General features: G+C 43.8%; 1 protein-coding gene across 1 annotated transcript in view; it reads left to right on the forward strand.

The window, feature by feature from the left end:
• tenm1 (teneurin transmembrane protein 1) overlaps window positions 1–16,916 on the forward strand; it is a 224,442-nt gene that overhangs the window by 153,915 nt on the left and 53,611 nt on the right. Inside the window, exons 7-11 of the mRNA XM_042340827.1 lie at window positions 3,869–4,083; window positions 6,121–6,331; window positions 8,690–8,791; window positions 9,445–9,639; window positions 15,611–15,817. Coding sequence (XP_042196761.1) covers window positions 3,869–4,083; window positions 6,121–6,331; window positions 8,690–8,791; window positions 9,445–9,639; window positions 15,611–15,817 — 930 coding nt within the window. The remainder of the gene's footprint in view (window positions 1–3,868; window positions 4,084–6,120; window positions 6,332–8,689; window positions 8,792–9,444; window positions 9,640–15,610; window positions 15,818–16,916) is intronic.

Raw genomic sequence — 16,916 nt, forward strand, 5'->3', positions numbered from 1 at the left:
GGAAAAGGGTAGAACTAATCTGCCCAGTCACTTAAGCGTTTGTATCATCTGTTCCCAGTGTAAGTGAAGTGGTAAATTATGGTGTTATGGCTGCAATAGCAGGAGAGGTAGACATTGAAATCACAATTAAAACATGATACCTCAAACACGGAGCACTTGACTAATTACAAGGAGTTGTTTGCTGCACAAAGTGAACCCTATATTTCTCAGAGTGTTGGTGGAGATGCTATAAAATCAGAGCCGGACAGCGAACATGGATTGAAATACAGGACTGATCAATAGTATGCTGGCACCAACAGCATTTTCAGGGCAATTCTTTGACTCGTGCGCTCTCCAACTATCTGTCAGTTGGGAGATATGTAGTGAGGGCAAGTCGGTTGGCGGGAGAGCAAGGTGCGTGGGAATCTTTTTTTGACAGATGCTTCCAAGTTAATCTTGTTTGGATCAATGTGGATTGACACGGTGCACGTATACCTTACACGGAGCTCCAGTGGAGTCAGGATTTTTTGAGCACAGGAAGTTTAGGAAGAACTTTGCAGTCCCTCTTGCTCCCTCCCTCGCCTCCTTCAAGGCATGTCTCAAGACCCTCCTCTTCGACCGTGCCTTCGGTCACCCTCCTAACCCTACCCCTCCCTGTCCTCCACCCCTCCTGATTCCAACCCCCTGCTTGGGTCCAAATCCATGACTGCCCAGCGCAATGGGACGTTCTGCCCAAGTGATAGGCGCTATGCAAATGTAATTTGTTGTTGTTGTTGTGGTTACACATCTCATGACCTTGACCAGCCTTGGTGCACGAACAAGGTTACAGGTCCATTTTACAGTCACTTTTACTTCAAATGTGATGTCATTCCAGGCTAAATTTCCTATCCTTTTATCTCTATTGTCTGTCTATGTCCATCACTGCGTCTACATCCATCTGCCCTTCTCTACTTATTTTCATTCTCTCTGAAGCAAAACATCATTTGGAATTATGTTAACCAGAACACATAAACAAGAATCGTTGGGGCAAAAATTGCAACCCGCCAGTGTGTTAATTTATACAGGCGTTTTCTGCTCTCGACTAAAATGTTGCACACAATCACCAGCGTATTAATCCGATGCCACAACGCAGGACTAATAGAAGCCTTTATTCTGAAGCGACATGCATAACGGGAGCCGAAAGAAATATTAAATTGCTAACGCAGAGAAGACGATAGATACCGCTCAGTGCATTACAGGACAGAAGTAACAGTATGAGATTTGTGATAATATCAGAAACCACAAGAACAAAGTCTGAGTGTGTTGTATCCATTATCGAAGCACAAAGTATATTAACGCCGGATTACTCATTGAAAAATCCTAGCTGTTATTTTTAATGATGAAGTGGTATGCGGTCAGAATTTTTTAAATTAGGGTAATATCTCATGATGGACGATCTCAAGCAATATTGGTTTTATGATGTTGAACATTAAGGAATAGCGGTTTTGCAACATGGGAAATTCAGCATCACCAGGCTATTTTTTGACAGTGAATTACATAACGAAAAATCACTAGCGTGAATATATTACAATGTAATTTGTTATAGGGCAGAAGAGAAGTAAATTGAACTAAATTGATTGGGAATGACGGATAATTCATTTAAATTTCCTTTCCCGACCTCATTTGAATCCAATTCCAAGTCAATCGTACCTATTTTCAGTGGAATTAATTGAAGCGCTTTCCAAACCAGTTCATTTCCCTTTGGATCCATTTTCTTCTCCACCGTCGTAATTCTTCTGGATCAGTTTCCTGAGAAACATGGGAACGTTTTTAAAGACGTGTGTGTTTCGCTTGCATCGCACACAATTGCGAGGCTAAAAATTGGTCAGAGTACAGATGTGAGAGTAAATATTTTAAATCACCCTCAAAAAGCGCCACAGTGGTGTATTATTCATCATGGGGAAATGCTCTTAAAAAGCAAATAAGTAAACATTAGATCCATTTTAAAGCCTATTCATGTGTAATATTTGCACTACCATAAATAGTGTCTCGAGCCAGAAAACGTGTGATTCGAGAATCCGGTTCTGCAGCACGAATGAAGTTCAATTGTAAGTGAAGCCAGGAACGCAAACAAAAATGGTGAAAATCGACACACACGCGGATCAGTCAGCATTCAGAGCAAAAAGAAGAAAACGTCGGAAGGTTGTGGGTTCAAGCCCCGCGTCAGGACTTTGAACTCACACAGTTCTAGGGCTGATCCTCTAATTCAGGGCTGCATTTTTGGAGTTGTCGTCCTTCAAAGGAGACTTTAAACCGAGGTCCCGTTTGCGCCTCCCATTGGCACGACTGAAAAAGAGAAGGGAGTTTCTCCCGCTGTCCTGTTCATCAATCCCCCAGTTGAAATTGGTCATTTATTCCATGGCTGTTCATGGAACTTGACTGAGCACAAATGGGCTGCCATGTTTGCATATCCAATCCTACGTTCCTATAAATCCAGTGAAGTGCTTTGAGACGTCCCCCTGGCAATGAAAGGTGCTGCATCAAATGCAAGGATTATTTATGGTATTTATTTCATTCAAGCGAGGGATAAATTGAACGATAAGTGGAAATAATTAAGCTTCTTCCCCCACCAACCCACACGACACACAAAATTCTCGGGTCATCAGTCACATCGGCTAAATACGTCAGCGTGGAGCTGTTTTATTCATTCTCTCAACTAATTTAGCCGTAGAATCAGAAGTCCTGGGCAGGCAGAGAGTGGAAATGTTATGGTTATTTTGGTCTTTTCATGAACCCGAACTAATGGAAAGCATTATTCCGAAAGCATCCATGCGTCTAAGATGGTTACTTTCCTAATTTGTTTAGCTACAATGCACATTTATCTTACCACGTCGACCGAGAGAAGAGAAATAGTAGGGAGTCTCAAGTCAAAATTGCTATTGCCATCCTAGGGGCCACATGTTGCCTTGCAGAGTGCAATTTGATCATTGCTTGTCAGTCAGAGATTTAACTGCTTAATTTCGGCTAGTTCCAAACCTCAGATTACACCGGAACGCATCCAGGCTTGGCAGATATCTTTACTGCAGCTGTTAATAAACAGGGACCTGTTTACATTCCCTTCACTCTAGGACCACTAAACCAGCTTCCAAATGTATTAATTCAAGTGATTGGTTCTCAGCTCTGCTGCTCACTGCAATCAGCTGGCACTGTTTGGAGTTACCTTGAATGTAGTCGATAACTTAAGTGGAACTATTGCAACTACATGTCCGCAGATTGATTTAGAGCTGGATTCTTTCACACAGGTTGTTAATTACATAATTAAGGGCAAATGTATTTATTTGCACGTGGTTAATCTACAAATTCCGCACGAGGGTTATTAACCCAACCTGCAAATTGGGCCTGGATGTATCGAGAATGTGAGAATGCACAAATCCTAAGAAATTATTATTTTTAAAAAGTTAAAGACCAAACAAATCAGGACTTTGAACTCGTAGGATAGCCCGAACAGGGCTGGTGATGGATGATGGTGGAGCGTGTGTTGTTGGACGTGTCATCATTCAAATGAAACATTAAACTGAAGTCCCGTCTGCCTGAACAGGTGGACGTTAAAGTCCCCGGGCACTATTTGAAAAGAGAAAGGAGTTTCTTCCAGTGTCCTAGCCAACAATCTCCCAGATAAGATTGGTCACTCACTCCATGGCTGTTTGTGGGACATTGCTGTGAGCAAATTGTTCACCTACAAAACACACAGTCACTTCGCTTTGCAGTAAGTCCTGTGAACCACTTTGAGATGTCCTCCCTCTGTGAAAGGTGCTGAATCGGAAAAGCGAGGATAACTATTATTGTTATTTACTGTTATTATTATTATTTTCACGATAACCATTTTGCGTTGTCTGCATTATCTTTTCAGGGAAAACTCTGAATGTCTTTCACCGGGGGATGGCGATAGATACTGGAGAAGTGGATGTGGGATCGCACATGATGCAGACAATCCCCCCAGGCTTGTTCTGGCGGTTTCAAATCACCACAGAGCAACCCGTCTACCTAAAGTTCAACGTGTCACTGGCAAAAGACGCCTTATTAGGGATCTACGGCCGACGAAACCTTCCCCCCACACACACACAGGTATTGGGAACAGTTTTGCCTGACAGGCGACTGACTGAGCAGCTTAAGAAAGAAGTTGATCCTTATAACGAGCCAACTTCCGCACTTACGAGTTGACGGTCCATTGCAGCACGTGGGCAAAAATTCCGCGCCGCGGAGATTTTATTGGGAAATCCCTTCAAGTCGAAAGCACAAAAGAAGCGCAACCCAAATAAATTCTTATCGGATTCCCACAAAGGGTTTTGTTAAAGTCACGGGCCCCCTTACATTGTCTCAAGCAGAAACTCTGGAATCCAACTTAGCCATGAGTTTATGGTACGCCACACTAAGTTTCCTTTGTCCGCACTCTGCTCCGTGTAAGAGTGCTGCATTATTTTTCAATAGAGCATACGTCAAAGGCACTTCCAATTGATTTCCCTCATATTTTTACACAAATCCGCATTGACTCGCATCCACGGAGGCACTCACCAAACTGAACACCATCACAGCCACTTTCCACTAGATTAGACTAAATATATCTTAACCAGTTAACATAATTTAGAGTGATGTTTGGGGGGAGCCAGAAACATTAATTATTTATGTATCAGCCGATCACATCATAACCACTTCATTAGTTTGCAGAAGTATTGCGCTAATTAGCATAATGAGCCATACCTAATTTCCTCTCTCGTTAGCACTCGCTCAAGTCACGACGATATTTTTTAATCGCCCCCAACTTTTTAGAATAACAGCATTTTCCCTTGTGAGTCTCGTAGCAAACGCGTCTCTCCTCCACGCAATGCTGAAAAAAAACACGCGAGTTTCACAACAAAACACATCGAATCCACCGTGGACCATCTCGTTACCATTCCCTACTGGGCGTGCGACTGCTCTGTTGTGAAAGAACATTATTATCAGGAAGGGACAAGAATGGGGCAGAAATCCAATTTAAAAGTTCTGAAGTTTGGTCATCCACAAGTACGTTGAGTTTAAAGCTTCCACTCGAGTGTCGCTTGCAGCGCCTTTGGTGACACGAGGCTGTAAACGGGAGCTCCCATCGGCGGAAACGCCATGGTCAAAGGCTCCAGGGGACGGAATTTTGACCCGTTCATTTTGTGAGACCAACTCGTCAAACTCTTGTCGCTTCCGCTTTATGGGACAGCGAGTGACTTGTTGATGGGAAAACAGGGAAAGCGAGACTCTGTGCAGGCGAGGAGCTAGTCGTAAAGGCAGTGGAGAACAAAAAAACAGTGGAGACGAGTTAGTGAAAGCTCGATACGGTAGAACCCCAGTGAATTGTGACACGAATAAAAGGCTCGAGTAACGGAGCAAGGTTGGGAATCCCAAGTCTTAAATCGGTGGGAAAAAATTCCGTGACTTCTTTTCCCCTCCTGTCAAGTTGCGCACCTGCACGCATCCTTCACAGGAAAAGAGGCCACAAAGTTCTCGGTGCATTTGGGCACCAGTTGTGCCGTGCAAATTAACTAATAGTAGGCACAATTACTGTAGGTTGAAAGAGATGGATGGCATATCAGCTTGCCCTGGGGTGGTGTATTCCACTCGGGGAACTAATTGAGAAATAATGAAACTCATCACAGCCGGCTGGCAAATATGATTGCAGTGAGCCAGTGGTGGAATCCTCGCCAGTACATTAATGGCTTTCTCATCTTTGGTCAAGTGTGTTCGATTAAAGCCAAAATCTTTCTGTGCCTCCAGCCATTACACCCCAAAACTCTGGGACTCTCTCCCTCAATCCCTCTGCCTCGTCCCCTCCCTCCCTCCCCATTTGCAAATCCCGCCTAAGGACCGTCCTTTTTGATCGTGCTTACGGTCACCTCACCCCTCCCTCCGGCTTGGTGTCAGACTCTGCTACCATCAAGAGCTCCGGGACACTACCCCACGTGAAGGGTGTTATATAAATGCAAGTTGTTGTTGTTGTGTGCACATCAGAAGCTGAGGAAATTTGCGTATCCGCCATCTCTGGACATACTGGAATTGCTATTTTGTAAAGAATGTTTGCAGACAGACAGACACAGACAGACTGCAGATTTGACTTTGATTTTCCTGTCCTTCCAACAGTTTGATTTTGTGAAACTCCTGAACGGCAAACAGCTGATCAAACCAGAGCCCAAAACCCCAGCGGATTCGAAACACACGCCGAGGAACCTAATCCTAATCGCCCTCCAGGAGACGGGATTCATTGAATATATGGATCCGGGAACTTGGTACTTTGCCTTCTACAATGATGGGAAGAAGATGGAACAGGTCTTTGTCCTAACTTCTGTAATAGGTAAAGTGTTATTTAAATGCCTTCAAACTACAACTCACAGGTTATTTTCCTCGGAAAGTCTGCCTATTTCTTGTTGATTTAAGCCCAATCTTCTCACCTTATCCCTTAACGGTCTCTCTTACCCAGACACAAATCATGATCTTCTCTCGAACCCATTCATACCAGTCGAGTTAACTTTCCTCCTGTCGTTTTTCATGTTTCTATGAATTACTCTTAGTATGAAATAGCTTTCCCTGTTTACTGCTAATTCCCTTGTTTTGTAATTACGTCTTGGAGTGTTTTTTTAAACTCTGGCCAGTGTGAATGCGCATGAAAATTTCTGTTGGGTTGGATTGAATCTTCTCTTGACCACAGAGAATGATCCAAGCTTCCTCAATCTCTCCTCAAGGTAGATTACTGTCATCTTTGCTGCCCTACACAGCACACTTGCAAAAATCAGTGCATCTCCTATGTGTAAATATCCTCTGAAGCACGTTGCGACGTCTCAATGCTGTTATGATAATACTGGCCAATACTGGCACAGTAGGAGTCTAACCAATGCCTTATACAGGAACAGCATAAGATTGTTTTGATTTACAGTCTGTTTATCTGGTAAAGCAACCCAGAACCTTGTTTGCTTTCTTCCACCGCGGAACTATGTGGGCTGACATTCTCAGCATTATTTGAACAATAACTCAAACCCGTTCACTGCACGTCTGTTCCTTTTCAAGCAAACAGAAATAAAGCCTAAACAATGTTCTTTGTGATACTCTGCTCCGATTGACAAGCGCTTGACATCTAGTTAATCAGCGTAGAAGAATGGCAGACAATATTGAGCTGCCAATAGTCATTTGAATGCGAACAATAAATTAAAGACAATGTTTCTCCCTTTCGTCCTAATATTCTTGATTTTATTGGATCACGGTGCAGTTTTTCCAGTAGCACAGCAGATGATTTTTGCTATGTCGCTCTGTTTACTTGCAGCAGGTTGTTTATTGCTGTACGGCTGATCTTGTGAATCTTAAAAGTGATTTAATCTAAATGTCTGATCTGCCTTCATCCACGCAGTCTACCAGTGTGGGTACTATGGAGTCATCAACTATGACATTGTCACTTCAGGCAATTTCCAAGCAATAGCTCACCCCGTATGAATAATTTTTGTTCAATTTTGCCCTAATGGTTGGTTGCGAATGTGGAGAGAATCTAAGTAACAAATGCACATTAACCGGAAGGTAGAACTCTTGTACCTTATCCAATAAAGAGTTTCATGAAATATGTCGGAGCCCAACTTTTTTTTAAAAAAGATTTATAAATTACACATTAGACTTTAGTGGCAAAAAAAACACATTACTTCAGCCCCGAGTGGGGATTCTTAGAATGTCATTTGCACAAGCAGCACAAATCAAATTGTCCCATTCTGGACAGTTTCAATATCGTTGCACGACGCAAGGTTACAGATTAGGGTGAAGAAAGAAAAAAAAAACAGAAAAACTTCTTACATCTCAATCTTTCAAAAAGAAAGCGCGTTGACAGATTCTCCTTTTCCGACAGTGCAAAAATAATGACTTCATTATAAATTTTTATTAGATTTCTCCCAATATGGTGCTCAGCTTCCCCAGAGGTAAAGCCAACTGGCCAATGAGAAACTGATCCCTAAGTGGATGAAATCAACAAGGTGTATGCTTGGACTGTACTAAATTGGTTAGCGGGTATAACAGTTGGGGTACTTCAATTGACATTGCCTTCACACACACACACACACAGCTACACACCCTCCACACATCTGAGCAAAGTGAAAGGCTTTTATCATTTGATTTTTATCCCTTGACCGCATGCTGGGAGACACACCTAGAAATATATAGTGTGGATATAGACCATTGGGCTCAAATACTCTGTGCCAAGTGTTTAGACTCCCCACAACCCCCCATTCCCACCCCTCCTAAACCCCTCTCCTATTCCCGTATCCCTCAAGTATGTTTCCGGCACTGAGTTCCACATTCTCTGCCTAAGGAAGTTTTCAATGAGCATTGGATGAAGATAGGATTAAGTTTGGCTGTGATTCAACTTTGAATTCCCCCCGCATTCTCTCCTCCTTCTAAGGTGGTCAACCATCTCCCAACACTCACTATCCAGGATCAGACATGGCTAATGGCCACTTGTGTATGGAAACAGAGATGGCCAAAAACGATAGCGTGGGTCAGTGCTGTTCAGTGGAAAAGGCAAAAATTTGCGTGGGAAAAGCAACCAACACAAATCAGGCATTCACCACGATCAGATCATTGTTACTCTGTTTAAATCCTGTTGCTACTAAAACAAAATCAAATCAAGGGCAACATTTGTTCCTGAAAGGTCTAATCTGATGCTTCTGGTTCCCCGCAGAAACCATGGATGATTGTTCCACCAACTGCAATGGAAATGGTGAATGTATCTCCGGCCACTGTTACTGTTTTCCAGGATTCCTTGGACCAGACTGCGCGAGAGGTAAAACGTTCACGCACGTGGAGATGTCGACAAAATGTAACTATCTTATCGTGCAGGGTATTGGGTGTTTATTGGGGGAATATCAGTAAATAGAGTGAGTGCTCCACCGTGTTCATTGAAGTCGCGCGGAGAACTTGTGTCAAGCCAGCTCAGCGGTAGCGCTCTCGCCCCTGAGTCAGAAGGTTGTGGGTTCAAGCCCCCCACGTCACCATTTTGAACTCATATAGTCACGCGGGGCTGACACTACAATGCAGTGCTGTGGGAGGTGATATCCTTCAGAAGAGACTTTAAATAGAGATGCTCTCTGTGCCTGTTCAGGAAGACGTTAAAGATTGCAAGGGGCTATTCAAAAACAGCAGTTTTTCCTGGTGTCTTGCCCAACAATCCCCTGGATAAAATTGATTCTTTTTTTACTCCATGGCTGCGTGTGAGACATTGCTGTATGCAAATTGGCTGCTGTGCTTGCTTACAAAACACACAGTTACCACCACGTTACAGTGTACCCTGTGAAGCAGTTTGGGATGTCCTCCTAACGTGAAAGGCTTTACATGAAATGCAAGGATTATTATTTTTATTACTATTATTATTATTATTATAAGATGGTATTAGCATTGAACTTTCATCCCTCTTGATACCTTTCATCCCCGTTTCAGACTCCTGCCCTGTTCTCTGCAGTGGAAATGGCCAGTATGAGAAAGGTCACTGCCTTTGCCACAGTGGGTGGAAGGGACCGGAGTGCGACATATCAGAGGAGCAGTGCATCGATCCGACTTGCTACAGCCACGGAACATGCATTGCGGGAACTTGTATCTGTATTCCCGGCTACCAAGGGGACAGCTGTGAAGAAGGTGGGTTTGACTCAGGTTGTGTTACATTCGTTCATTTTCGCAGCTTTGATTGATTTCAAAGCATAACGGGATTGATCTCCCTTTCATCGTCCCAGGCATGTGTTTAGCAGCATCCAGAGGTGGACAATATTTCATTGGGCACCGATCTCTGATCTTGCACACTTATTTATGAGAAGGTTAATGTATTGAAATAGGCATCGAACGTGACCTGAGGCACTCATAGCCTGTCACGTACACTGGCAAAAGAGTAGACGCTTCTGATAATAAGTATCGATTTTCCAATTCCACGTCGGTCAGGGTTTGTAGCTTGATATGGGCAAAAGACCTGTTGTCCCATGAGCAGCTTCTCTTCCGGTGAGTAGGCTTTACAACATGCCCGTGGGCATTGGGGAATTGGGGGTAAGGATAGACGTGCTCTCTTGGCATGGATTATTCTCGCCTACGAAATACAACCACGATACTTTGCAACATATCACAAGATTGGTTTGGATGAACGACCCATCAGATCTCGCCCCTCCAAAACACCCAACCTACCATCTTCCCATCACGTCATCAGGCTGCTTTGTAAGTAAATCCAGTCTCCTGGCCTCAACCACCCTTCCTGGCAACTTGTTCCAGTCGTTAGTTACCTTCTGGATAAAGAAAATCATCCCAGTGCCTGTCCTGAAATTTCCCTTTGCTAACTCTTAATGCCCTTTGCAACTCAGCCCGTGAATTGCTTCGAGACGTCCTCCTATTGCATCAAACGTAAGGCTTATTTTACCATTTTAAATTCAAACCGAATAGGCATTTGGGCTTCAAGAAGTAGGAATGGAAGATGAACTCAAATGTATCAAATGTGTAAAGAATCACCTCATGTCGAAGCGGTAATGGTGCTGAGATGTCAGGTTCACCTTTATCGCTCCAATATTAATAAAATATCGACGGTAGGGCTCTTTTTTCAATCAAAGTTAGAAAATAGTGAGTTCTGTTCTTTCTTCCTATTCGCTCGTTTGCCCTTGTCGATGGTGCTTTTTGTCCACCTCCAAACGCCACACGTTCCTCGCTCCTTGTCTTAACGTGCAGAGCTGAAGATTGTGAGCTGTGTTGTGCTAATTAACAACTGCATGAGTTAGCACGGACCCGAGCTTCAATTTACACCCAAAGGTGCCTGCGATAATCAGATGGGACTCCCTGCATTGCTGATTGAATGTGTGTGGCCCAAACGTTGCTAACTTCAGCACTTGGATTCAGCACAAAGATTATTTGAAGTCACTAAAAGCCACTAAAAGTAGTACAGTCAGCCAGACCCGCCCAATAGTTTTCAGGGCAGGGCTGCGTCCTGCCTGATCCGTGCTTAAGAGAATCGAAAACGTCACCTACAAAAGAAAATACCCTTTGTTTGCAATTGCAGAGGGTTGATTTGATTCTGACACTCCATTGCAAAGCAATTAGTTAGACTCTCAGTTCAAAGGAGACACTGCTTACCTCCTCTCTCCCCCCACTCTCTGCCCCACTCTCTCCCACCTCTACCCACTCCCACCAACAAGGAGGATATAATAATACTATAATAATAATAATAATCCTTGCCTTTGATATAGCGCTTTTCACGTCTTCTCCACGTCTCAAAGAGCTTCACAGAATAGACTGTAAAGTGAATTGACCGTATATTTGTGGGCGATAGTCTCTACTTGGTAGCACATTCACTATTTCTGCCACAGTTTTTGACAATGTTCTATCTATCGCAGGGAGGAGGAAAATTTGACTTTGCGCACCTGAATTGATTTGCACTTTTACTTGCGGGAATTAACAATCAGTTTGCAGGCCGCAGTGTAACCTGTTTGACAGCACGAAGAACTGGAAACAGGAAAGTTCACTTCCTCCTAGTCCATCTGCAAGACATCATTTGATAGTTCAAGCCAAGAAAAAGGTTGCACCGAGTTCATCTATTTATTCCGCTTGCCGCAGAGAGGGTTGGGGGGGATGGGCAAGCTGTTAATAGATGACACATTGCTAGCGGCTTGTGGCTAATAAAATAATGTAAAATAGACCTTTATTTTCCTATGAAAACAAGCGTGTGTGGAATCTGAATGATGACTCAAACGTCAAACTCAAATTCCACACGTCTACTAGCGTTGGGGACCTGTGATGTTCCTTCAAAGTAATAATAATAATAATAATCCTTGCATTTGATGTAGCGTCTTATCATGTCTTCGAGACGTCTCAAAGCGCTTCGCACAATATCCTGTAAAGTGAATTGACTGTATATTTTGTGGGCTTAAAATAAGTACAAAGCTGGAAGCACCCAACTTATTAGGGCTTTGTCAAGTTTGAAGAGATGTAGAAGTCACATCATTCAACCACACCAATGGCACCTTGGACTCCTCCATTCCTGCCCGGCTTTCTCAGTCGGTCTCTCTCCTCAGAGTTTAACATAAGGGACACTTCCTTCTATTGCCCGCAGAACAGGAGATTTGTTTGTTTCTTTAAGACATGGCTTTTGATTTCTCGGCTTTAAAAGGGTGAAGAGGTAGGGATTCGAGCTTGCAAACCAGGCCAACTATAACTCAAATGGAGAGAGCGAGGCAAAACATAAACAAGCAAATACCTCTCAATCCTCTCCTCCCAGGCACGAGGACCCTAACGGATGGGAAATTTCTACCTGTTGTAATCAAAGCAAATGCACAATCCTCTTTGATTGAGCTGTCTGCCACGAGCTTTATAGCCACCGCTCCCCAGTGGCAAAGAGTGAAGTGTTTCCATTATAACAGAATGCATTTGCAGGCGGCAAATAAAAATTCCTGCCCGTGTTTACCTACAGTCGAATGTAATGTTGTCTGCACTGGTGGCCTCAGGAGAGACTGACTGAGATCTGGGTTCATAGGGTGCATGAGAGTCTGATTTTTTTTTAACTGGATAGGCTCCAGTGGATCTAATCCACTTGCGGCAATTTGGGGGACACGGCAAGAATCCAGTGGTGGGGGTGGGGGTGGGGGGGTGTGGATTATCTGATGGGAAGCGTGCGGTAGAAATAATACATCCGTTGCACAGCTGCGCGTTACAGTTGGCTGCGTCGCTTTAGATATCACAGTACGCCCTTCTTCCTCACTTTGCCTCTCACATTGCTTACGGACGACGATGATAATAATAATTATTAATAATAATAATAATCCCGTGCCTTTGGTACGGCGTCTAATCATGTCATCGAGACGTCGCAATGCGCCTCACGGGATACACTGCAAAGTGTATTTTGTGGGCAAAACAAGGCAACCAGTTGGGCTCAGCAATATCTCAGTAAAAGCCAGGGCATGAATGACCAATTTTATTTGGGAGATTTGTTGGCCAGGACACAGGGAGAGCTCTCTTTTCGAATAGCATCACGGGATCTTTAACCTCCACCTTAACAGGCAGGTGGGGCCTCGGTTTAACGTCTCATCCGAAGGACGACACCTCCGACAATATCTCAGCGACTTCTCGAGACTGAGTGACAAGATGGGCTCAATTGCCAATGATCCACCACGTTTTAATAAGAAATTATTTCAGCGCCTGATATCAAAAAGGTTGAGAAAAACTGGCCTACATGGGTTAATGGCTGCCTAAAATTATTGCAACATTCATTAACTTTTAACAAGCATTAAAAACAATGTAGATTAATCTGTTATCCTAATGTTGGCAAAACCCACTTTGGTTTTAAATTCATTGCCCCGCTTCTAATGTCACTCAACATAAGGAGAAAGTGTTAATTGTCCTCACTGCAAACATGGACAGTTGGTGTAAATCATTAAACTTCTAATGCTGGGCATCTACTGGTTCATTTAATTAAAATTTTAATCAGTAGATTTAAAAATGCACTGAGACCGTAGTGATGAAATTTGTTCTCATCAGGCTAAGGTCTTGGGGTTAGAAACGACGAATCAATCTGTTGTGTTTGTAATCGTACGTAGTGCATTTATATTCAGAAACGTTTCTATTAAGTGGCAAAAGTAGATATTCGCTACAAAAATTATACTGACTAAAATAAAGCTTAAAGGGTCATTCAGCTCATTGAACCTGTTCCGTAGATCACAGCAGAGTGTTTAATCCAATTTCCCTGCCTTTTCCCCAAACTCCTAACTAACCGTAATATCTACATGTATCTCCCTTTCAGCAGTTTATTAATATTGCAATAATAATTTGGTCACTCAATCCACCGCTGTTTGTGGGACGCAGCGTTTCGCCCACGAACGTAAAATCAATTCACTTTAGAGTCTGTTCTGTGAAGCACTTTGAGACGTCTCGAAGACGTGAAAAGCGCTATATCAAATGCAAGGAGGGGTGAAAAATCTACTGCAGATAGGTTTGAAGGGTTACACGGTCAAAAGCAAGGGTGGATGGTCAACGATAGGAACTAAAACTGGACTCGCATTTGCCTGGAAGTACACAGGTCACTGCATTTTACAGCAAATCTTGCGAAACTCTTGGAGGTGCTTCAACTACGTGAATGATGAGGCTCTGTATCAAACGCAGGGATCATTTATTTATCATTTATAAATTCATGGCACTCTGTTCCACTGTTGCACGACAACAGGTTGGTCATTGCAAAAACTCGAGAGCAAATCGCAGCAGTCTTCTGACTGAGACTGATACAGCATAATTGAACCTATGTAGCCTCGCGGAGGGCAAACAATTTCAGGAGAGGTAGGGGGACGGGAGGGATGCATACAGTTCAAACTGACAGACAGTAAAAGATTTAGCAACGGGAGACTATGAGAAATAGGCAAGGCCTTGTTGAGTGGTAACCTTCTGCTGTCAGGCTTCCCGTTTTGTTACACTCACTCAGCCTTGCATTAACAAAACACGAAAGCAACAGCATTTAATGAAACGATCTGCGTTCTGCGTCGCCGCTGATTTTAATACTCTGTATTTTCCGTCTGGACATCTGGATCAATACCGAATACTTTGCCCGAATCAGGTTAAGAGGTCCAAAGTCCTCTGTTAACTTTAGTCAAATTAAAGGTGTTCATCATGGCACAGGTTCGCCCGGGCGGTATTGAGCACACGTTTATAGAAAATCATTGCACAATTTTATAAAGACTGATGAAGATCAGTCTGACTTGTTAGATTTATAACAGAGTGTTTTCAGTGTTTGGAACAGTCAGACGCACCTTCAGATGAGACAGCAAAGGACAGCTCTACTCCCAGGTTATCGAACGACGGGCTGTCTTCCTGAGCTCGGGGACCCCACAGAGGCGCGACACAAAAAGGATATCTTTTTGAACGCCTGTAAAGTGTAGGTTTCGACAGCGGTGAGAATTACCAGGTTGGCGACAGCAGACAAATAGTCGTTTCCATCCCCTCTAAACCCGCAAGCCTTCAATTTCATGTTTAATAGAGCTGTCATCCTATCACGGTCTGCACGACATGCGAGATTAGAAGTTATTGGCCTCGCGCTGAGAGCTGGGTCGAGATGAGAGCTGATTGACTGGCGTTCTGCTTCCCGCGTGTTTTTAAAGGTTCCCCCCCACCCACACCGAGAGTCGAGTCAGTGAGCACCGGCCTGCTTGACATCCTGCGCCGTATCTGCCCACCACCATCAGAGGACGGACTTTCAGCCTATTCTACGACTCCAACCCAGAATCCCTCCAGCTCCCTCCCTGGCCTCGTTCAAGATATGTCTCCAACCGTACCTCTTTTGGTCATCGATTCCCCTCTCCACAAGCCCCCACCCCCACCCCATCACCCCCCAGCCCCCACCCCATCACCCTCCCCCACCCCCCACCAACCATCAGCGTCAAGCTCTTCGGGACATCCTCCCGACACGAAAGGCGCTGGGTAAGCGTGTCCAAGAGAAAGCGTAAAGCTTCCATCTTGATAGAAAACGAGACAGAATAATCTTACGGTCAAAGAACAGGTTGGAACTTCGGGGCTCAGATTGTAAGAAAAAAAACTATGGAATATTTTGACAGCGATTTGGGGAACTTTGCCTCACGCGTCTTCTTCTCTTCCCCTGTAGACGACTGTTTGGATCCCACCTGCTCGGGACACGGCTTGTGCGTGGACGGGGTGTGTCATTGCGCTTCAGGCTGGACTGGGGTCAAGTGCGAAGTCTCGGCCAATGTTTGTCATGAGCAGTGCTCAGGCCATGGGACCTTACTGCCGGACACCAGCACCAGCACCTGCACCTGCGACCTCAACTGGACAGGCTACGACTGCTCCACCGGTAAGAATAACACCTGAGATTATCTCTTATGGAGGCCTCCTCCTCATAGAGCCGGGGGGGGGGGGGGGGCTGGTTCTCATATTCGGGTATTTCTGAACGAATTGGAATCAGTGACGGGTTTATTATCGTGTCCTGGGTTTATTTTGACGTAGGAATTGCTAGACGAAGAAAAAAAGACCCAGGTCCATCTCGTTGAGCTCCTACCATCCTGATTGTCGCACGTTACCAGCTTTATAGGGTAAAGAAAACACTCCCATAGTAACATGACTCATATTCATCTATTTAAATTAATTTAAAGGCATCATTGCAAAACATGACAGTGCCGATCGGATGTATTGATATGAGATCTTTCCCCCCGTTATTTTTATTTATTTATTTATTTTTTTACTTGGTGCTTCAGCCAACGCACATTTTTCGATTTGCCCACAAAATAACACGGTCTTAATCGCGCTGAATAACCCTTTACAGTGTTTACTGTGAAGCGCTTTGAGACACGAAAGGTGCTGTGTCAAATGTAAGGATTGTTATAATTGAAGTAACGTCACGTGGACAATGTAGTACAATGGTAATCAACCACAAGTCTTGGTTTGCCACCAGCGAGACTTTACCACAACCGGGGATAAAACGGCAAAGGACACCAGACAGAGCAATTGAGACTTTTCGCTATGATACAGTGGACCGAAAGAATCAAGATTCAGCCTGAACGTGGCATAAATTAGCACATAGCAGTTAACACTTGTTGTAAATCCCAATTCAACACTTCGCAATCTATTTGGGGGAATTACTGTGTTCATCTTGCGCCTTTTCAATTAAAAATCCTGTTGTTTTCCAGTTCGCTGTCTTAGCTTGGCTGACATTTGAAATAGTTTCTTGTATTAAAATAAAATGGCACGCGCATTACCCCGGTGTGATAAAAACTATTAATCTTTTTAAACCCGAGTTGCCCCACGAAACGGGCATTAATCAAATTAAGGCGGATTTAAAAATACCCGTCACTGTGGTTTAGTTATGCAGTGGCTTTCTTGCGACACTCGAATCGGTAAATCATTTTAAAATTGCTGCATAAGTGTCGCGAAAAAGGAGTCCAAACAGAAAGTCG

This window comes from Callorhinchus milii, unplaced genomic scaffold (assembly GCF_018977255.1).
Source record: "Callorhinchus milii isolate IMCB2004 unplaced genomic scaffold, IMCB_Cmil_1.0 Scaffold15, whole genome shotgun sequence".
Classification (NCBI taxonomy): domain Eukaryota; kingdom Metazoa; phylum Chordata; class Chondrichthyes; order Chimaeriformes; family Callorhinchidae; genus Callorhinchus; species Callorhinchus milii.